General features: G+C 41.3%; 1 protein-coding gene across 3 annotated transcripts in view; it reads left to right on the plus strand.

The window, feature by feature from the left end:
• Nucleotides 1-22,840, plus strand: part of CDK14 (cyclin dependent kinase 14) — a 505,408-nt gene that overhangs the window by 264,204 nt on the left and 218,364 nt on the right. For all 3 annotated transcript variants that reach the window (XM_083189415.1, XM_083189416.1, XM_083189417.1), the window contains one exon: nucleotides 22,629-22,722. In XM_083189415.1, the coding sequence (XP_083045541.1) occupies nucleotides 22,629-22,722 (94 nt within the window). The remainder of the gene's footprint in view (nucleotides 1-22,628; nucleotides 22,723-22,840) is intronic.

Raw genomic sequence — 22,840 nt, forward strand, 5'->3', positions numbered from 1 at the left:
TCATTTTTTAAACACAGTCTGTGACATGGCAGGTAGGAGCTGATTGGCTGGCTGTTTATCACTCTCCATTGTATCACTTTTGAAGCTTAGTGCATCTGACCCACGTCACAGCGATTTGAAGCCCTGCCAACACCACAGGCTGGACCCGGGTTATTGCCAGTTCTTCTACTGGTGCTTAGAGATGACATCATCTTCACGTGCCGGTGATCCGCTCCCCATAGGCCTTTTTGTGTGTTCCAGGTTGGATGACCCGAGTCACCCATTTACACTGCAGGCTGCCCAGATACTTTCCAGGTCTTCCCTGTTAGCTACCTGGGTGGGTACTGGGTAATTTGACCTGGGATATTTTTAAGGACCGCTTTAACACCAAGCCATGGCGGGGGTAGATCTGATCTGTTTGTTAAGCTTCAAGTATACGCAGCCTAGTGAACATGTCTGAATCAGGCCTCTCATATGGTGATTTGTTATGTTCTAAGGTTGAGTTGAATACTATTAGTTTTGTGCTCTAAGCAACAAATGGGCAAAACCATGTGCACTGCAGGTGGGGCAGATGCAACATGTGCAGAGAGAGTTAGGTTTGGGTGAGTTATTTTGTTTCTTTGCAGGGTAAATACTGGCTGATCAAGTTCTTAAGCCGGTCATACACTACTGCAATATATCCCCGTCTACAGGGCAGCATGGTTTTGTCCATTCGAGAATGGTTTTGCATTTGTGATCAACTGTCAATCAGATCCTTAGCCCGCAATGCGTGCTGTGTGTTTGTATTGGTGCATTGTGGGCTGCGATGATTATGGTCTGTCCTTTCTCACCACCATACAGTTTTTCGTTTCGATAACTAGCTTACACATTTAATGTAGTTTCTGTCTTGGTGTCTTTTATTTAAGGTTATGTGAATGACACATCCGCCATTATTAGGTTAACACAGTATTTCCTCGTTATTTCCTTATTCCATTGCTGCAAATTAAATCAATTAGCTCAGACTACTTGGTCTTTATTGCATTTTCCATCCAGTAGATGAAATGTTTGGGATTACTTAGACATTGAATGCTGTAATCCTACCAATCATTTGTTCTCAGAGCGTTGCTCTAATCACTTTCCGTAATTGCCTCATTATCATCGTTTCCAAATCTCACTAATTTCCAGGCACTTTCCAAGGTCTTTCACCTACAGTGTATGTCTTGATTTGTGATATTGTCCATTTTCTTTGTCGGTTCTCCTGTCATATTAGTAAAGGTGTTTTTCAGAGAACCTTACATGTCTCAATCTGTTACTATGATCACTTATAAAGCAGTCAATCAGCATGTAGTCAGCATTTACCAAGTACATTTTATAAAATGATAGGTAGAAGCTGATTGGTTGATTATGGGAAATGGCTCCACTTTTTAAAAGGTTTTATATCACTAATGACCAGGCTCTATTGCACTCTGTCCCATATTTACCTACTTTCTTGGCCTCCTCTCTGAAAAAAAAAACCTGGAGAGGAGACGCTGGTGGCCACTTCAGGGGTCAAGGCAAGGCTGTCACATTATTAGGCCCTGCCTTTATTACAGGGAAATTGCTGTGTGTAAGGGCAGAGCTATATGATGTAATATCCCCTCCTACAAGGAGCCACAAGGTACTGTATGATCTCCTTTTCCTGCCTGTTTCACTGGGATGCTGCTGGTTCGCTTGCTATTTCGGCAGTTTGGGGCAGGGCCATCTTAACAGCATTGTAGGCCCTGGGAAAAGCAATGCACTGGGGCCTATACCCACCCATCAACAGAATTATTATTTTTTTTTTTTATAAATCCTAATATGCCACTTCTGCAGTTATGCTCCATCTCTACACTTGCTTTCATACAATGAATTGCTGTCAAGCACTCTGATTGGTTGATAGTTGTAGTCTATACCAACCAGCATGCTGACAGCCATTCACTGTCTGGCTGCAGGCTGGGAAGCAGGAAGAGAATGCTGACTGGCTGCTCTAATTTCCCCCTCATGAATCACAGGAAACAGATGCTTGCAGCCCAATCTGCCCCTGCTAAAAGGCCCCTACAATTGGGGGCCCTTGGGAAGCTTCCCATTAAGCCCATACGTTAAGATGGCCCTGGTGTAGTGGAATACCCTTGAAAAAAACTGAGAGACTCCCACCACTTCCAGGAGGGTTAGCAAGTATGCTTTTTCTACTGAGTGGCAATAAAGTTGTGCTTCCTTAAGTTAACATATTTGGAGCCTGGTTCACAAATATTTGTTGAAGAAACACCCCAACTGGCAAAACCCTTTAAACGGAATATTCTATCCCAAGCACAGAACTGGGCTAGTTACATCAGTTCAATTGTCTACGAAAATGTGGTTTGACCATATCACACGAGAAGTGCCACTGCAGCAACTGTTTGCCAGTATGTGTTGTCCCATTTTTCAACTTATCCAATTGCAAATGTGTAGAAAACAGGATTCATGTGATAATTTTTGCTGGCAAAACTAGAGGAAAGTGTCAAGCGATTTGACTGTAACCCCCGAAAAAGCCCAGATAATTTAAGACTTAAGTACGGAAGTGTATACGTGGTCATAATAAAAGTATTTGGGTACTTAAATTGGGTCAAATGGCTGTTTATATGTATTTTTTCACAGAAAGTCAAAAAAATTATAGAAAACAAGTGTCACATTCATCAAAATTAGTGCTCAAATTCAATTAACGGTACACAAAAATGGGTATAATTATTTGAGTGTATATAAATATATATATCTATATATATATATATATATATATATATAGATATATATATATAAATATATACTAGTATGCCCGCTCTAAGCAAATGCTTCGAAAGCTAGTCTGCTATCTTGTTTATTGCCTCAGTGTTTGTGCATATGCGAAATAGGTGGCAAAAAGAAATTGGCGTTCAACCTATGATGAGTTTTCGCCAGTAATTTTGTGCCTTTTCATTTGCCAGTATTTTCAGGAAGCCAGTATCCCACCTTCGCTGGCAACATCTCTGATGCTTAATCCAGCCCTTCAATACAAGTCAGGGAAGCGGTAAAGATGTCAATTAGCAAACAGAAGTTATTTACTGTAAGCTTCAACTAAACATAGAGAGCCGTTTATTGCCGCAGTTAGGAATTCCTGTCACGTTGCTTAAAGTGTTTGGATTTTTATCTCCAAAAATTAAGATTCTAATACGTGTCTATATGATAAACAGTGTTTTGTAGACCTTCCATGGCGCTGGCGTTGGGGGTTGAACCACCTAACCAGTAAATGTGGCCTCTTCCTGAGGTGAACACCGCTGACAAATGACACTATTAGTGTCGCACTTTAGTACCGTAGCTCTTTCGGAAGAGTACTGATGGGATAACATATTATACTCTGTCATGGCGTATCTGTCCTCCGTTCTTCTTCCCTCACTTTGGGAGTGATCTTGAACTGGCAGCCATGTAAAACAAACCTCTCACGATTTCACAAGCGTCACCTAAGGGAGCAGATGTGGAGTAAGGAGCAGTGGCCGGAGATTTCCCTGTAACAGAGCAGAGCAGCTGCCTTCAGGCCACTGCACATATATTGTCGTCTTTGACAGTGCGGAGAAGCAGGTGCCGCTATCTGCAGATTGCTTTTACACCTCATTTGCCGCCGCAGAGCATTAGGGATTCAGCTAAGAACTAATGACCCATGTGCAATTCCACATTGTGCAGAGTTTGGTTTAAAGACACTAGCCAGCGGGTGATTAATAAATAGCTGGGCATTGTTTACTGATGCGATGAGGTTGCTTATAGAGTGTGTGCATAGTACTGTATATATGTTCTAGAGCAGGCATGTCCAAACTATGGCCCTCCAGCTGTTTTGAAACTACATGTCCCATCATGCCTTGTTACAGTTTTGCTATAAGGGAATGCTAAAACTATGGCAAGGCATGCTGGGATGTGTAGTTTCACAACAGCTGGAGTGCCACAGTTTGGACATGCATGTTCGAATCTAGCCTATACATGGAAACATTGGGTACAGTTATAACGCGACAGGAAATGGAAATGGGCAGTTGGACAGAGATGGAAATAGCAAATACAGAAGGTGCCCAAATAGCTGTAGCCAGTAGATGGGCCAGAGATGGAAGCAAAGGGGCCTCTTGTGTGAACTACAGTAATTAGCGGCACCGAGTACTCCTCTTCATTAAAGAATGATTTAGAAAAATGATGGCATATTATTTATTATTTGCTGAGGTCATTTTGTAATACAGGACATTCCACCAGGCATCTTATGTGTCTTGGGTTACCCAGGACGCTATGGTATCATTGCCAGATCCTGTCACTCTAGAGCTTGGAGCCCAAAGGCGAATACTCATCCTTAACAATGGCCCTACACTGAGACCGCCTTGTGGACAGGGGTTTAAACCACCAACCAGAAAACCTACCACGGCGGCCATTGCCATGTAAGAATGAATATATCATAGGAAGAGGTCTTCTGTAAAGGCCACCATACACTATTTACAGTTTATTTATTTACCGTTTCTTATATGGCGCAGCAGATTCCGTTGCCCTTTACAATCGGAGACAACAGTGATTAAACAAACTGGGTAGATACAAACCGACATGAAGGTAGGAGGGCCCTGCTCGCAAGCTTACAATCTGCGATTTGCGCTCAATTTCAACAATTCTGGCGGATCGGGGCATAAATTGGGCACAAATCGCAAGTATATGACAGGCGGGTGGCGGGCAGCAGTATTTAAAAATAAAAATAAAAAATAAAAACATACATAAGAATGGGTGGCTGAGAGAGCAGACTTACATTCTTTTGAATTTGGTTTTTAAAATACTCTTGCCCCCCACCTCCATTTGATATCATATGTATAAATAGCACATCAAGTGCCGAATCACATGTGAGCCTCTTGGAAGCTGCCGGGGCGGCTCACGGGGGGAATTGAATGCAGCAAAGATTGGTGGTAGGAGCAGATAGGGACTGGGGGTGTAATGGAGTGTTTGTGGGCTCAAAACTGTCACAGCTTAAGGGGAAAGTAAAAACTGTCACAGATCAAAGTGAGCAGTCATTTTGACAGGCTTTTAACTAGTTATTGTATAATAGAGAGGGGGAGGAAGCTGAAATCTGGAAGTGATGATAAATAATGAATTTTTTAAATATGTAGGTTTATCGATTCTGAGGCATGTACCCTGTATATCCACTTTTTGTTACTGCAGTGAAACTCAGATGTCGCACAACAAAAGTGCTTGGAGTTAACTTCCTTACTGGTATTCTTTTACATTATATCAGATTCCTGACTGAATTTCTCACATGGATATGTTGCTTTTATTTTTACATTTTCTAGAAACACATATTTCATATTGCACTCAGAAGGTACAGTATTATTGCAAACGTGGCATAATACTTTATTTTATTTATTACCAGTTTCTTATATAGCGCACACATATTCCTCAGCGCTTTACAGAGTATAGTTGAACATTCACATCAGTCCCTGCCCCAGTGGAGCTTACAATCTATATTCCCTACCACGTGTTCACGCACACACAGACATTCTAGGGTTGATTTTGTTTGGAGCCAAATAACCCACCTGCATATTTTTGGATTGTGGGAGGAAACCAGAGTACCCGGAGGAAACCCACGCAAGTACGGGGAGAATATACAAACTCTGCACATTTAGAGCCATGATGGGGAGCGAACCCATGACCTCAGCGCTGTGAGGCAGTAATGCTAACCATTACACCATCCGTACTGCCCAAAATAATATGTATTTTAGCACTAAAATGGTTATACAGATTGTCCATATACAACTAGCCTTTTGCGTTAAACAGCCTTTCTAGTGGCACCGGGCAATTTTTTTGCAACTTCTCCCTTTAGAAAGCATCTTTTTTTGGAAAGCTGAGTGAACAGGACACAACAGCAGCTTATCCTGATTAAAATGATATGTGGTATGTCTACATTCAGTGTGTGGCAGTGACTGTATCTGCATGCGAAATGCTACATTACACGTTTCATGGAAAGCACTATAACGTTCCATTTCTTATGCCGATATAGTTGCAGTCACACACTGAATATACAGATGGACCCGCTCTCATCTGAGTGTCTTCCTGCACCGTCAAATGGGGTGCACGCACATCGGAGATGCTCGCGTGCCCCATTCTCGACAATGTACGCTCGTGCATCCATGTTCACCGGTGCTTCATATGTACAGTAGGCATGCCACATATCATTTTAATCAGCAGAAGCTGCTTCATTTTGCAAATCAGATACTATTTATTGAAAACAGTCTCAAAAATGACACAGGGCGCTACACAGTTACACGGTGCTCATGCATTATGTATAATACGACGTGTATCGCATAAAGGATAGATGTAAGTGGACACATCGCTATGTTTGACTGAATTTAAACCCTTACTAAATCCATTCAGAGTAATTGTATTTAGTGCGTATATCCAATAGATTTATTTCATTTTGTTTTAAGTTAATTGGATGCTATTCAATTGCTTAGCATATCCAATCTCCTTTCTGGCAATTCATTTGTTTCTTTTGATCATTTAAATGCGCTGACAGCCATGTAAAACAACTAAACCTGACCAAAGTGCTGGGTGCAACTCAAGAAACGCGCCGTCTAGTGGTGGCAGAAGGGAAAAACACATGAATGCTCCCCCCTTGTGAAAGTTACACTTTAATATGTTTTGTATTAATTAATATATTTAATATATCTTTTTATATATATCATTTCCTATTTTCTAGGAATAGTTCCTTTTTAGTATAATGTGAGATTGCAAATCTAGCAGTACGTTGAATCTCGTGTTTTTGTTATTATTATTTGTTATTATTATTATACATATTTCTTTGTTATCACAGTTGTTTTTGTGTTTATATACTTTCTTTCTAAACCTCTCGGACAATCTTTTTTTTTTTTTTTTTTGTTCCTGGTATCTCTATAATGTCATGTAGCCTTACCTATATACTGTATATGGCTGAACTGACCTTTAACCCTTTGAGTGTCAACATCTCTGTGAGAGATGTGCAACATATCAGCTAAAAATGCCTGCGTCGCTCACATTTGTTGTATAAATTCAAATAAGAAATGTGTAAAAAAAAAAAAGATTATATTTCCTATGTAAAGTAACCATTACAGATCATTATGATGAATAAAAATGTTGGCAATTATCACACCAATTTTGACAAATTCACTTGGCACTCAAAGTGTTAAGTATAACTCACCTCTACTCCCACCTGTGTTCTTGCCAATCTTTTTGAAAGGAGTCTTTATTTCCATTGTAACTGGATGCAGTTTGGACATGAAGAAAGGACATACTGTACCCATTTCAGCCACCTCCAAGGAACATTTCTAATGAAAATCTGTTAAGATGAAAACAGTATAAATACATTTAATTAAAGTGCCCTTCCAACTAAATCACTTCATATACAGACATAAGTCACCTGATTACATTTTAGCACAAAAGTCGGAAGACGTGGCTTCTTCATAACCAGCTTTATCGCAGCTATCTAAATGCTCGCATGCGATAATTCTCCATCGCAAATTTCACTTTACTTAAGGTGGCCATACATCTACAGATCTATTGTCAGATTGGGCTGGTTGGAACAAAATCCTGGTAATGGATGAGAGCAAATCACAGTTGACCATTTGCTTTGAAATGCTGGAAAACTGCCAAAAACTGTCATTAAGATATTACCAGGTGTTTGTTCCAACCAGCCCAATCTGACAATCGATCTGTAGATGTATGGCCACCTTTGCTCTGCTGAGCAGGTAACAAGTCTGGGAAAATCCTAATTTTTGGGTAAAAATTTCAGAACTCCTTGGCCACCCCCCTTAATGACTAATTAGGCACTTTAAAGTTTTAAATTACTTTTAATTATACAATAATGTAATAATGATCATTAAAATGACCTTCAACAGTGCTGAATTTTAAGGGGGGGGGGGGGGCGTGGTCACTAGTCACACAGAGTTATTGGGGGTTGTTTAAAGGGCAGTTTGTCACCCAAAACCTAAACATGATAGGGGCGCAAGGGAGTCTCCTTCTAGTAATTTAAAGGAGAGACAGAGCGGCAGCAGACTGCTTGGAGAGGGAAAGCCACTTAACGGGGATCCTGAAGTAAGTGCTCATCTGCAATGAGGATCGGGCTTGGGAAGAGGCCGCCCACAGCACCATGTAGGGTGAGCACCGCTACTGGGAGCAGAGGGCTCTGTCATTCTGAGCAGGTGTGTGTGTCCTTCCATCCCCAAACGGAGCTCCATTAGATGCCCTACAGTGGCCAACCCCAGCACCACAGAGGTGAGGAGCATCTTTAGGCTTTTAATAATTAGGATACCCATTTTTGTTTCCCCCAAATTTTCTGAGAGCATTTATTTTACGCACATGAGATTGAATATTGCAGCCGTTTAACATATTTTAAGTCCCCAAAATCTTTTTCTTTTGCCCTCTAATATTCTACTATACTGTTATCCTATGTTATTGTGCCATTTTTGGGGTACAGGCTGATCTCCCTATTTTCACCAACACTTTTTACTGCCAGTTACCCGTTTTTGCATACCCGCAATAAGCGTTTGTTTTTTTCAGGTGATCGGTGCCATAACTTTTTAACCCACGATCACGGCTACTAGGATACTCCCCATACTCTATGATATCCTTGGAAACTTGGTGGCAAACACAAGCAAGTAGCCTAGGCTTTTCTACCAGCTGACAAGGGGGGCACAGTAGAAGCGACAATGGGTATAAGTTCATTACTGTAAATTAATGAGTGATACTACAGTCATGTAAAACAATTATGACTATTCAGAGTTCTATGCACAAAACCAGAATTTTTTATATTATTAACCCTTTCCGGTTCAACGTCTAGTCAGGCTCAACAGCCCTAGCGCTAGTAGCAGATCCAATGGTGAGCCACTTTAAAATAAGAACATTAACATCGTTCAACATTCAATGTAGACCATTTTTGAAAAAAAATAAAAATAAATTACAGTTAATTTAAACCAGACCGTTTGAATTGCAAAACAAAAAATTGGACTACGAAGGTTTAATGTTAATCTTTTGACTCCTAAGTCTGTGCCTTTGACAAAGGCAACCTTTTCCATCAACCTCAGGGCGAGACGTTGTGTCTTGACCTGATCCATTTATTGTACATGTGGCAGAAGTTATGGACCATTATTTATAGACCATGGAACAGAAAGTTCTTGCTGCTCTTAGAAATATTGAAGACTTTTTGCTTACGTTTTTACATTGGGAAATACTGAGCAGTTAATTAGACCAGAACTACTATGTAATATTCATGTGCAAAACTGTTTACACATATCAATACCCTTTGAAGGCCTATGAAGCACATCAATAATGGATTCATTGGTTTAATGTGCTTTATGCTTTAAGTATGTATTTTTTTTAAATCCCAACTTTATACAGAAGGTACAAGTATGGGAGTGCACAAGGCCTTATCTTACACAGGTGTTCTGTTATATCTACAGAGATCCTTGTCATGCTATAGTGAATGCTTATTGGAATACATTTGTGGATGGTATGATGCAAGGAGCAAGCAAGACATGCTACAATCAGTGGCCATGAGTTGGTCTGTTACTGTTTACGTAGGCCCGGGTCTGATGGAGGAACGCGGGTCCCCCTCCCCTGTTGCAGAGCCAGGCAGTGGTAGAGAGAGGAGAGGCTGCCCCTGCAGCGCACAGCCTCTCTCCCCATCTCTGCACTGTGCTCATACCTCCCAACATTTGAGCCAGGTAAGGAGGGACGCTTGTGCACACCCCCTGCTTTGCTGCTGTGGAAGCATGGCGAGTGGCACTATGAGCTGCTGGCCATGCCCCCAGCCCCTCTGCCTGCGGGAATAGATGCTGTGCGCATGCTGAGCAGAGCAGCAGGTGACAGGGAGGACTCCCAACTCAAACCCCACCCCCCCCCCCCGCCACAGGACTCTGCTGGCTCCAGGCGGGACGCCAGAACATCCCAAAAAAACAGAACAGTCCTGTGGAGATCGGGACATTTGGGAGGTGTGCTGTGTGCTGAGCCAGAGAGAGAGGCTGCTAAAGCGGCAGCCTGTCCTCTCTCTCTGGCTCAGTGATGTGGCCACGCCCTTTCCCATCTGCCATGCCCCCTTCCCGGTTACCATGCCCCTTTATTTTAGCGGGCCTGGCCGACCTGTCAGTGGCCCTCGCTACAAGTACATTTGCCCATGGATCATAGGGTCAACTGGTCGATATGCATACGGTCGACATTAAGAAAGTTAATGCGCACAAGGTCGACTTTGCCAAAAGTTTGACACAAGCAAATGTCGACGTGGAAAGGGTCGAATCATGAAAAGGTTGACCGTCTGTCAATGTTGACACTTGAACATGTTGACCACCAATTCTAGGTGGACAGTAAGTGTACAGTATATCATGCCATGCTGCGGGCCACTTTACCATTTCCAAAGTGGATGGTATAGTACAGTATGAAAAAGTAATGAAAAAAATCTTGAAAAATTCATGTCAACCTTTTGTCAAAGGTGACCTTGTGCATGTTGACCTTGTATTAAGGTCGACCTTGTGCATGCTGACGTTTTGGTGTGAACCAAGAAGTTCTTAGCCAAAATTGACCTGCATGTTTTGACAATTGGGGAAAGTCATAATAATGTACAGGAGCGTTCAATGTTAACGGCATTTAAAAAAAAAAAAAAAAAAAAAAACGAAATCAAAATGGCCCTTCTGAGGGATGTCTTTTAAAAAATCAGGCCATATGAAAGATTCTTTACAATGCCAGGGCCCAATCATTAGTGGCATGCAGCCATCAGTGGAGACGGATAAAGAACGAAAAGTTTCTTGCCTTCTTGATCTAGTTTGCTGGCCAGGTGAAATCTTGTAGTTACCATCGTCTTGCAGCTCCGCCCCTCTGCCCAGTAATGGCTGACCAAATATTGGTCTTACCGCCAGCTCGCATTTTCAGGCATCCCAATGACCTCTTTCGAATCTTACAGACACATTTTCTGATAATTTCAGATAATGTACGACCATTGGATTTAGTGGTTCAGTGGTCAATGTATGTTGATATATGGGTTGTCCTTTAAACCCCAATCCCTAACTTCAGTATCTTTGCATAGTGATAACAAGGGATGTACAGAAAATATTAAAACTCCTTTCTTATATGCTAAGGGTATTCGCTATTTAATACCCCTTTGAAACTGCAAAATGCAGGGTCGCACCGGGACTTTGAAAAGGTTCAGTCCCGGTGTGACCCTGCATATTTTGGTCTGTTAGACCTCCTCAGCAAACCGGCAATATTGCCGGTTCACTGACATCATCGGGGGCACGGCGAAGCGTCATCGGGGCAGGGGCGCGGACACTGATTAGAGCTGGCACTGTGCTCCACACACTGCCTCCTCCATTGGTGTAAAAGGGAAACTGAATTCTCAACTTGATTGACCCATTCACACCACAAAGCAACACGGCAACGAACCGATAAGAACCCTTCATTTTTACTGATTCTTATTGCCATGTTGCTACAGGTTTGCGGGACCCGGTAATCCCTTTCACATCACACCAATTTCCGTGTTGAACCGGCATGAACCCGGTAATTAGGTGCGATGTGAAAGGAGTATTCGTGAATCATTACCTTCCGTAATAGAGTCTTCAGCTATCTTTTGAATAAGCTTTGTCATCAGCCAGCAATCTGAAGCCCTTAACTATATAGCCTTGTCTGTTTTATATCATCATTCCACCTTCCTTTTTTGCCTCTCCAATCATAATGAGGTGATTATATCTCAGCTGGCGGGATGCCTGCTCCAATGTTTGACCCTGCATTTTATATATCCCACATTCCCAATGATGTTCCTCAACTCTTCATAGAATACTTCAGTGCTGTTATAGAAGATACCAGGTTTTTCTTAAAAAGATCAGCCTGGCTAGTTCTATAGTCACCTTCCGAATTTCCCCAACACATTTATACAATTCAGCTTTCTTTTTGTTAAAAATCGATTTGCTATAATTTGGTCATTATGTTATTCAGAGCATAATTGCTAATTGGGGTCTCAAAAAAAAATCCAAAAATTAGTAAAGTGATAAAATTAAGTGAGTAATGTTCATTTGTCTTTGAAATCTGAGAAAGGACACGTCAAATGTCATCCCATTCCCTAGATAACATTGTTAACATTTAGCCTTTTCCGGTGGGGAAAAGAAACAGTGAAAATGCTTTTGACAGACGTATCTACCCGAGAGAATGAAGAGATACATTTTTCATTTTTAAATAAAGATCCCCATGTCCTGTTTCTATGGCAACACCTGGAGTGCGCTTGATATAATCCATAGGTCTCCCAAGCCCCAACAGAGTAGGATATACTTCTAATTTAAAGTAGACACATCCGGACGCTTTAGGGTTGAAAAACAGAACAAAGTTATTAACTGGAAATGATCCAACACTTGAGACGGTTAAGAATGTCCACCGGGCTACAAGTGTGAAGTGTCTCCGATATTGAAATGAACATAACTTAAAATTTTGAGGCAAAAGTTACTGGTTCATCCTCGATTACCTTTATTTTTCTCATGATTATATTCAATCATTATTATTATTATTATCTCTATTATTATTGCTACAATTGTTGGACTTTATTTGTAAGTCACTGAGATATTATAAGCAGCTCTGAGCATTAAAGTGATTATGATGCTTAAATACAATAAACTAAAACAAATGAGGTTACAGTCGAAGTGGTGAAGGGAAGACATGATACATAAGGTAGTGGAATAATGAAGTGTGCTTGTGGATACTGTTAGACCACAGGTTCTCAAAGTCGGTCCTCAGGAACCCACACAGTGCATGTTTTGCAGGTCTCCTCACAGAATTACAAGTGAGATAATTCGCTCCACCTGTGGATCTTTTGAAAAGTGCACCTGCCGGGTCCTGGGGGCAGAGTTTGAGAACCCCTGTGTTAGACCGTTGCATTGGAAGCGGGCAATAACAAAGCAGCCATTGGTGAGTGCTGATTGGGCGCAGCTACCGGTGTTGTGCTTAGTTTAGATTGTAGTCGCTTATGCTATACTATATCTACAAATGGTGTGGCAAGGTTAGAACGTAGATACCGTTTGTGTGATAAGGTTAGAATGTAGTTACCGGTCCAGTGCTTTGGTCAGATTGTAGCTACTGGTGGTGTACTATGGTTAGACTGTAGCTACCGGTGGTGTACTATGGTTAGAATGTAGCTACTGACTGAGTGGTAAGTTTGGAATTTAGCTACCGGCGGTGTGCTAAAGTTATAATGTAGTTGCTAGTGGTGTGGTAAGGTTAGAATGTAGCTACCAGGGATGTGCTAACGTTAGAATGTAGCTACTGGTGGTGTGATAAGGTTAGAATGTAGCTACTAGTGGTGAGGTAAGGTTAGAATGTAGCTACTAGTGGTGAGATAAGGTTAGAATGTATCTCATGTGGTGAGGTAAGGTTAGAATGTAGCTACAGTACTAGTTACATAGTAGGTAAGGCTGAAAAAAGACTTGCGTCCATCTAGTTCAACCTGGTATAGATATCCATTGCTGATTTGGTAGGTTCTGGTATTTTACAGACAAATTATATTTCTTATTTGTACCCATGGATGTTTTTCTCCAGTAAATGTTTGCCCAACTTTGCCTTGAACGCATTTAATGAGCCAGCCATTACCACCTCTCTGGGAAGAGAGTTCCAGAGTTTGACTGTTCTGACCGTAAAGAAATTCTTTCTACTAGCTGAATGAAATCTTTTTTCTTCTAATCTATACTCATGCCCTTGCGTCCTAGATTCCTTTCTAGTAGAAAATAGGGTGTGTGACAGTTCCTTATATTGGCCCTTGATATACTTGTACATGTTGAGCATGTCCCCCCTTAAACGTCTCTTTTCTAATGTAAATAGTCCCAAATTGCTTAATCTCTCCCCGTAGCTTAAATTCTCCATTCCCCTAATAAGCTTTGTTGCTCGCCTTTGGACTTTTTCTAATTCTATGATGTCCTTTTTATAGTGTGGGGCCCAGAACTGCACTCCATACTCTAGGTGAGGTCTCACCAATGCTTTATACAGTGGCATAATTACCCTTGAGTTCCTAGTTTCCATTCCCCTCTTAATACATGCCAGAATTTTGTTGGCCTTTTTTGTAGCTACATTACAATGGGCACTACATCCTAGATTGCTGTCTATTTGGACTCCTAGATCCTTTTCAAGTATGGAATTACCCAGTTCCTCTCCGCTAAGGTTGTAACTTGCACACTGGTTGTGTCTCCCAAGGTGCATAACCTTACATTTATCTACATTGAACCTCATCTTCTTAGTGGTGAGATAAGGTTAGAATGTAGCTACAGTACTAGTGGTGAGATAAGGTTAGAATGTAGCTACTAGTGATGAGGTAAGGTTAGAATGTAGCTACTAGAGGTGTGGTAAGGTTAGAATATAGCTCCCGGTGGTCTGGTAAGGTTAGAATGTAGCTAATAGTGGTGAAGTAAGGTTAGAATATAGCTACTAGAGGTGTGATAAGGTTAGAATGTAGCTACTAGTGGTGAGGTTCGGTTAGAATGTAGCTACAGTACTAGTGGTGAGATAAGGTTAGAATGTAGCTACTAGTGGTGAGGTAAGCTTAGAATATAGCTACTACAGGTGTAGTAAGGTTAGAATGTAGCTACTAGTGGTGAGGTAAGGTTAGAATATAGCTACTAGAAGTGTGGTAAGGTTAGAATATAGCTACTAGTGGTGAGATAAGGCTAGAATATAGCTACTAGTGGTGAGGTAAGGTTTGAATGTAGCTCCCGGTGGTGTGGTAAGGTTAGAATGTAGCTAACGGTGCTGTGGTAAGGCTAGAATGTAGCTACTGGTGGTAAGCTAAAGCTATGATGTAACTACCGGAGGTGAAGTAAGGTTATAATGTAACTACCAGTGTTGTGGTGAGGTTATAATGTAGCTGCTAGCGGTGTGGTGTGCTACAGTTAGAGTGTACAGCAGCTACTAGCGGTGTGGTGTGCTACAGTTAGAGTGTACAGCAGCTACTAGTGGTGTGGTGTGCTACAGTTAGAATGTACAGCAGCTACTAGAGGTGTGGTAAGGTTGAAATGAGGAGAGAGCAGAATGTAGAGAGCAACAATTTATTGTATTAATTTGAAATCAGCGGCTGGCTTCCTCTGCTGGGTCTGCAAAAGGGCTCTGCTTTGTCCCTGCCTGGGTGATCTTGTGGTTATCTGCTAGCTTGTTGTATTCTTGTGGTTATCTGCTAACTTATTGTATTTGTGTAACCAGTTGGTTTACTTTAGTATCATGCTCACTACTGAAGGCAAAAGCAGGAAACGTGTTCTTCATGTTTGACTCAAGCTCACTGGAATGCAACAGGTTATGGGTTAAACAATGTGGGAAGGGGCATCATAACCTGGGCTTTCTCTGGGATTAGTTTTGCCACCCACTTCCCCCATTAGGGTACACGACTTGTCCCAAATGAAAAAAATATGGGGGGGGGATGGGGATAACAATTCTTTTTGTTGGCACAGCCCTGAATGCAATACGTTAGGAAATATTAGGCCAGGTAGTACTTTGATTAAAAACGTGACGGCGTTTGCTAAATGGAATAACAGATGTAATCTAGCTCTCAGGAGAATAGGTTAATAACCTCTGATTTACATCTTTCCATTGTAATACTGCAAAACTCATACGCTCATTTACAAGATTATTATTTTTCTTTTCCCTTTGTTACTGTGTTATTTTGCCGTCAATGCTGGACATCTCCAGTAATTATATTTGTGCCCCAAGATATTGATTGGGATGATCACAATGTTTATCAGTGCGGTCAGAACAAAAGCACTGAAGCATGCAGGTCAGGTTTCCCCGTGTCTCGCCTGGAGAGGACTAGTGTCTCCCCACGTACCGTGTAAGCAGAATGGTAATTTAGAGGATTTCATCGGAAGTACAATGCGGCATTACCGTGCTTTTATCATGATAAATGGCTTTATGAATATTTACCAAAACGGTCTGGTCACATCTGCAGAATAAAATATCCCAACAATGAAAAGACGAACAAAGCTCTTGTGGTTCTTTGATTTGTAATAAGCATTATTTTCTTCTTCTAACAAAATGTTGCTTTTAAAATACTTAATACAGTGGTTTATGGTATAAATGTCTTTTCTAGATTTCAATATATTTATTTTTAAACCTATAATTAGAAATGTATTTATTGAATTATACTAGAAAAATTGACTTAAAGCTGGCTACGCACTGAAGGATATATTAGCCGTTTAATTGAACGGACGATATATCACGAGCCCATCAGCGGGTGTATTCCCCTGATATGTCTTTGAATGCGGTCGTTCATCGTGTTGTCCTCGGCAGCTCTATCAATGGACGATCTACAGATATTTGCACATCTAGATGTGTGCAGGGGGTGGTTCACCAACCACACGTATGCTTCCTGCAGGAGCTGCGAGTGCCTGATATCACAACTGGGCGGGCACATTCAAAGATCTGAAACCGACTCCCCTTTCTTGTATACATGAGTCAGAATCACATGGAGATGTACAACCCTGCCCACAGCACCACCATCAGTTTTTGTAATGGAGCAGTAAAATATTATCAAAACTTAATTTAATAATTTATTTTATGTTTTCATTATCCGTAGGCTGTAGTTCCCACTACCACCCATGCATCAAGTGATCTCCATGCTCTGATATACTGGTCTAGGTATTATGCCCCATGCACACTAAGTGAGATTATCAACAATACCACTTTAAAATGAGAGTTGGAAGCAGATTGGTTAATAATTTATCTCTCCAAGGTTAAGTACATCCACCCTTATTGTGTGTTCTGATGTAGCATTGCTTTCACCTGGATTTGGGTGAGCTCAGGGGCATTGGCGATAGCCAAACAAAATTATTAGAGGAGCAATACTAGGGGCAAGCTATTTTTTTAAAGGGATTCATCTTTTGCTTTGTCAATTCATTTAAACAGTAAGTACAACATTGGGAGCAGTGGTGGGCTTCCTGGTACACTACAGGGACCGCATTTCTGGCAATCTAACCGTCAGATGGCCCGCTTATTACCCTTGTTTCCAGTGAACAGTGACTGCATGGTGGAGCCAGAAGCACTGTAATTCCAACCTTTGTCTTGCTGACCTCGTTTCAGCTTTTCCTGTGCCGACATTAGCCCTTATTCTGGTTGGTGCGGATATATCCGCGTGCGTACGGCCCGCCAATGTTTTGTGTCTGCGCATGTGCAGAGGCGTCTCTGCGCATGTGCGAGCGGGGCGTACGGCCAAATCCCGCATGATATGTGAACACTCCGAACAGGGGGTGGAGAGGGGCGTAAAGGGCTATTTGGGCTCATTACCATATGCATACGCCCCGCGTTTCATGGGCGTTCCCATGCAAACGCTGGGCGTAAGTATGGTAATGCGGCCGTGACGCACGTGTAGTGGGCGGACATATGACATCGCCGGATGTCAGCTGCCCGCCCAGATCCCTGCTTTTGCACGGAAAAATGTCCGTGTGGTCTGAGGTTGCGGGAGCTGGTGGAGCACTCGGTCCTGCATTCGATGGTCTGCGACCATCGAATGATGGGGGAGGTTCCCTGAGATGGAGGAGGCGTATTCCATGAAAAATACACATGCGGTCCGTTTGGCCAGCTTCTTACCGCGTACGGACGGAGTTGGCGATCCGTATGGAAGGCGGGGTTTCGCACGCACGGTCCTGGCCGCATATTCGGATCCGGCCGCACCGATCAGAATAAGGCCCATTGTGAGGCCAGACATACCTAGCCCAACAGTACCTTAACTACTGGATGGGAGCCTCGGAAACCATAAAAGAAGACCAGTATCATCAGAACCTTAACTACAGTACTAGATGGAAGTCTCGGAAACCACATGAGAAGACCAATATCACCACTATCTTTACTACTTGATGGAAGCATCAGAAACCATGGAAGAAGACGAGTATCAACAGAACCTAATCACTACTGGATGGTTAGGACGAGAGGGTTGCAGATTGAGGAATGGAGGGGCCTGTCCCCATTCAACACAAAAGAAGGCTCTCCTCCTATTACCCCAGCCTTGCATTTTGGTTCAAGCTTTCTGGCTTTGGCCTCCATGATGTTGGGACACAGCGTGTGATGATATGACATTGTGACACAACTGAGCAAATCTTTCACTTTTTCATTGACACCAATATCCTGTGGAAATTCACAGATCCACCTAGTTCCCCAGCGGTTCCAGATTAAGTTACATTATCTTGGCTCTGCCCTTCAGCTGTAAGGCACTTTAGTGGACATGGCCATGGTAATTCGATTTGCTGTGCCACTCCTCACCTCCCCCTCTTGCATCTTCGGGGCTAACTGGGTTAAAATAAAATAATGGATAAAGTGGATAAAGTGATTCAGCCTGTATAGTAATATACTAACTATACTAACTAACTTGAATGTAACTATCCATAAAATGTACTTAATATATATGTCGATGTACTAAGACATGTAGCGAAATACATAGGACGGTGATAAAGTACCAACTAATCCTGTCATTTTCTAAATTCAGCCTATAACGTGACTGTTAGGAGCTGATTGGCTGGTACTTTATCTCAAAAACATACAACTGTTGTCTAGGATACATTGGATAAATTCTCCCTCAACCGAAGGTTCTAATTGTATGTAAATGAATAGTTTTGTGTGATCTATCATTTGCAACAGCAGAATCGGACGCGCAGTCGGCCGGTATTTCCACAATACGGCCTTTGCCTCAGTTACACTTTTATACAAGCAGATGTTGACCGTAGCACAATTGAAAGTGTTGCCATTAAAAATACAATTCCCTCTGGTAATGAAAGTTCTAGAAGTTCATTTTTTTTTAACTCAAATTGTTTTCATTCCTGATTATATAAGCACTTGACGAAGATTTATTGTGGCTCTCGCTGTGAAATAGACCTCTGAGGAGGCTAAATGATGACTGGCAGTTTAATCAATCCAGCTTCTCCAGTAATCAGCCGGGACAGATGGAACATTATATATAATCACCTACTATTCTAATTTGCTTTAGTCATAGGAATTGATTGGTAAATTTTCTTTTGCCATCTATCAAAATATTGGGAGAAAAAAAAAAAGAAAATTGTGTTTTCGTACAGAATACCGATGAACTAAATATCTCTAATTTCGTAGAGACCTGTATGGATTGTTCTTATGATTTTTTTTTTTTTGTCTGTTTTTTTGTTTTATTTAAAAAAAAAAAAAAAACATATGGTTTCATTGGAAAATATAAGACTGTTTTGGAGTCTTGCCAGAATTGCCTCTGAGTGATAGCCTCTCAGAGAGTGCGCTCTGGGTAATTCCTCACGTGTGGCGTGTTCAGGTTAATGGCACATTCTTATTGATTGTTGCGACTTGCCCATTGATTAGCGACAATGCAGAGCACCAATGAAATTAATTGTTTTTTAATTTTTCGTTTTGTTGAATTGTTGTACAGCCTGCATTGTTCAGTGTTGGTGCTGTTAGTGAGGTTGCTACTTCAGAGGTCAGATGTTTGACAATGGTGCCTCTTATTGATGCAGTTCCTATATTGGCCTGGTGTGGTGCTGGCCACCAGTTCTTTGCACTTCACATGGTATCTGGGAGTTGTATCTTCTGGAAGAGGGACTTCCCTTTTTTGTTGACAAACCTTTTTTGCTGACAAACCTAAGTGTTATTGATCGAGATGTATAATTTCTAAATAAAATGCGGTATCTGGCTGTGTCCACTCCATTCCGATGTGCCAAAGGTGTGCCATGGCATATTGGCTACCATGTGACACTTGCAGGTGGTGGCCTGGGCTGGTGGTCCAGGACTAATTCAAACTATTTATTGCCAATGTTATAGGCAAAACCATGTCGGTGGACAGACATTGAGGGTTATTTTGGTTGATTCGCAAGGCTACAAATTTGCAGCCTTGCGAGTCCACCAAACCCCTCCTTGCAAATGGTAGTGTGGCTTCAAAACCTGTGTGTGTGTATATATGTATATATATATATATATGTATATATGTATATATATATATATATATATATATATATATATATATATATATATATACACAGTGTATATATATATATATATATATATATATATATAAGCCTCAAGACTTGTTAGTTTCTTCATTCAAAGTCCTAGAGTGCCAGGAGTTGTGCTGCTGTATGTTACCTGGGTCCCCCAGGGTTTTTGTGCACCTAGGCATCAAGTGGACTCTCTCCCTGTAAGTGCCTAGTCCAGCACTCACATGTCAATCGATATCTTGAGCGGGTGCCCCCATTAGACCATTCAGAGTTACCCCCGGTCGGCTCCAAATATAACACTTGTAAGTGGCACTCATGCTGCTTGTTTCAAGAACGACAATAATCCAGTTATATCAATGTTTCGGTATTTATTAATACCGTCTTCAGGATATCCACATATATATATATATATATATATATATGTGTAATAGATTCTGTGGAAGACCGCACTCTCACAGGGTATATAGGGGGATGACTGTAGGGGTGCCTACAAGTGATTCATGCCCTTAGGCATAAACACCAATTAAAGTCCAGGGTTCCTCTGTTGAGGAGTAAGCACTCTCCTTTTAAATATTTTACAAAAGGAGAGTGCTTACTCCTCAACAGAGGAACCCTGGACTATATATGTGTAATATATATATATAAAAAACACTTGTAAGTGGCACTCATGCTGCTTGTTGCAAGAATGACAATAATCCATAATTATATCAACGTTTCGGTGTGTGTGTATATATATATATATATATATATATATATATACAGGCACGATGCGTGGCACTCCGGGACTTAGTACAGCAAAAAATGACACGTGGTCTAGGCTTTTGCCCGTGTCATTTTTTGCTGTACTAAGTCCCGGAGTGCCACGCATCGTGCCTGTATATTTGTCTGGATATATCCCTTTCTGCCAGCGCACCTGGGCAATTTACTGTCTATCTCTACAAGGGAGTGCCTATCGTTTTCATCTTTGCTATATATATATATAGAGAGAGAGAGAGAGAGAGAGAGATATCCTGTTACTGTAGTTGACTTTGTTTTTCTTTGGTCACAGAGATAGAATAACCTTTTATCTTTATCATATGAGTCAGCATATAATGCCTGCATTAATGACATAACCACACTGCTGCCAAGGACTGTCGTCATCCTTTTTTCTTTTACTTATTGTTTTTTAACCACTTTTGTTCTGTTGATTTTGTTGCCTCTTCAGCTTTGCCAGTTTTCCCATACGTAGTAGTAAGTGAGCTACTCCCAAATCGTTCTATTTTTCATATTGCTGTATTCATTCTTGCCGCAATCTTTTGATTTAACGCACCAGATCCCGTGATGCTCTCCGTGCATCTTTTTTTGCACTTTTATACATACCACTACAATGCAATGGACACCGCTTTTATCTGTGTCAATTTCCAATGTGTTTCGTATATAGAATCCGTGACTACAATATATAAGTGTTGCACATCAAATTCATCAGTACAGTCTCCTGGTGCGTCCTTGTCCCATCCCGTTATAAATTATATGTGTTTTTGCCAATAAAAGACTCCCAACACTAGCGGAGTTGCACAGGACCTGCTGGCTCACTCACATCAGGCATCTCACGCTGCGTCGAATATTGAGGATAGATATGTGAGAACACACCTAGGACCGATACGTCCTCACCAGTGGCGGCTCCAGGGGTGGGGTTGCAGCACCGTTTTAAATTCAAATAGGGGAGCCCCACCCATTGACAGTCCGTTTGGAATGGCAGTGGGTGGGGCTCCCCTATTTGAATTTTGAACTGTGCTGCAGCTCCACCTCTGGAGCCGCCACTGTCCGCATGACAATACTTGACTATAGAAAGACTAAGATGATAAAAGTACCTGTTAATTGTATTTGTAATAGGCTCAGGAGCTAAAGAAGGGGATCTGGGTTTTTTTGTAAGGCAAATCTGCGTGATGTCCATAATGAGTCATTTTGAAATAGCACTTTGAGGCCAAATACGTTGCAGGTTTTTTTCTGAGGTGTTCATGAAAACGTGATGTTTTAGTTTGCAAAATAGGCAACTGTGCGCAACCGACCATCGCGCAGTGCTGAATGCATATAAATATTTATGCGGTAACTCTACATAGTTTAAAATTAAGGCCCCAGTATTCGTCTGTCTGTCTTTTTGGGCTAAACTCGAGATTTTGGTTTTCACAGTTCTATAGCGTATTTGCAGAGGGAGGATTAGGTGGATGGAACATTAATCTATGACAAACGGGAGCCAAGCAGTGGTCAAAGCAATTCAAAGTAAAAATGGGCATCTGAGTGCTAACGATTGATATGTATCATCCGGTTTCTCCAAAATATTGTGGGGAAATATGTTTTCTATATAAATAATGAATAATAAATGCGTTATAATTATTGCCAACTTATAGTCATGGCGAGAGTTTAATATATGCAGCAAAATAAGGTTCTGCGCACAGACCATATCCCTGTGTTTTATTTAGCATTATTTTAAATAAAGCAGAATTACACCCTACCTGGAAATGAGGCATGTTCTATAAAATGTATGCAAACCATCCCTGTAAGCCACTAATATACTGTTATCATTGACATATTGATTGATGCACGTGTCTGAATGCACAGTACCTCTATGTACTAACTAGCTAGGGCTGGCCGGATGATGTCATGTTGATCCTGACACGTACATTAAACGTATTTATACTCTGTTCTCATTGGCAGGGGCGTAGGATGCATATTTATTGAAATGATGCAGGGTGTTGCTGCTTTTCCTGGAATGAAAGACATACAGGACCAACTAGAACGAATATTCCTGGTGAGTTCATTATATTTTATGTACTTTTTTTGTCATTTGTTATTCATAAGATACGGGATTGACGTATGAGATAAGGGGTTTGATGTGCTCTTAATATACTGTATTCATATAGATACAT

Source organism: Crinia signifera, chromosome 5 (assembly GCF_055691185.1).
Source record: "Crinia signifera chromosome 5, ASM5569118v1, whole genome shotgun sequence".
In the NCBI taxonomy this organism is placed as follows: Eukaryota; Metazoa; Chordata; class Amphibia; order Anura; family Myobatrachidae; genus Crinia; species Crinia signifera.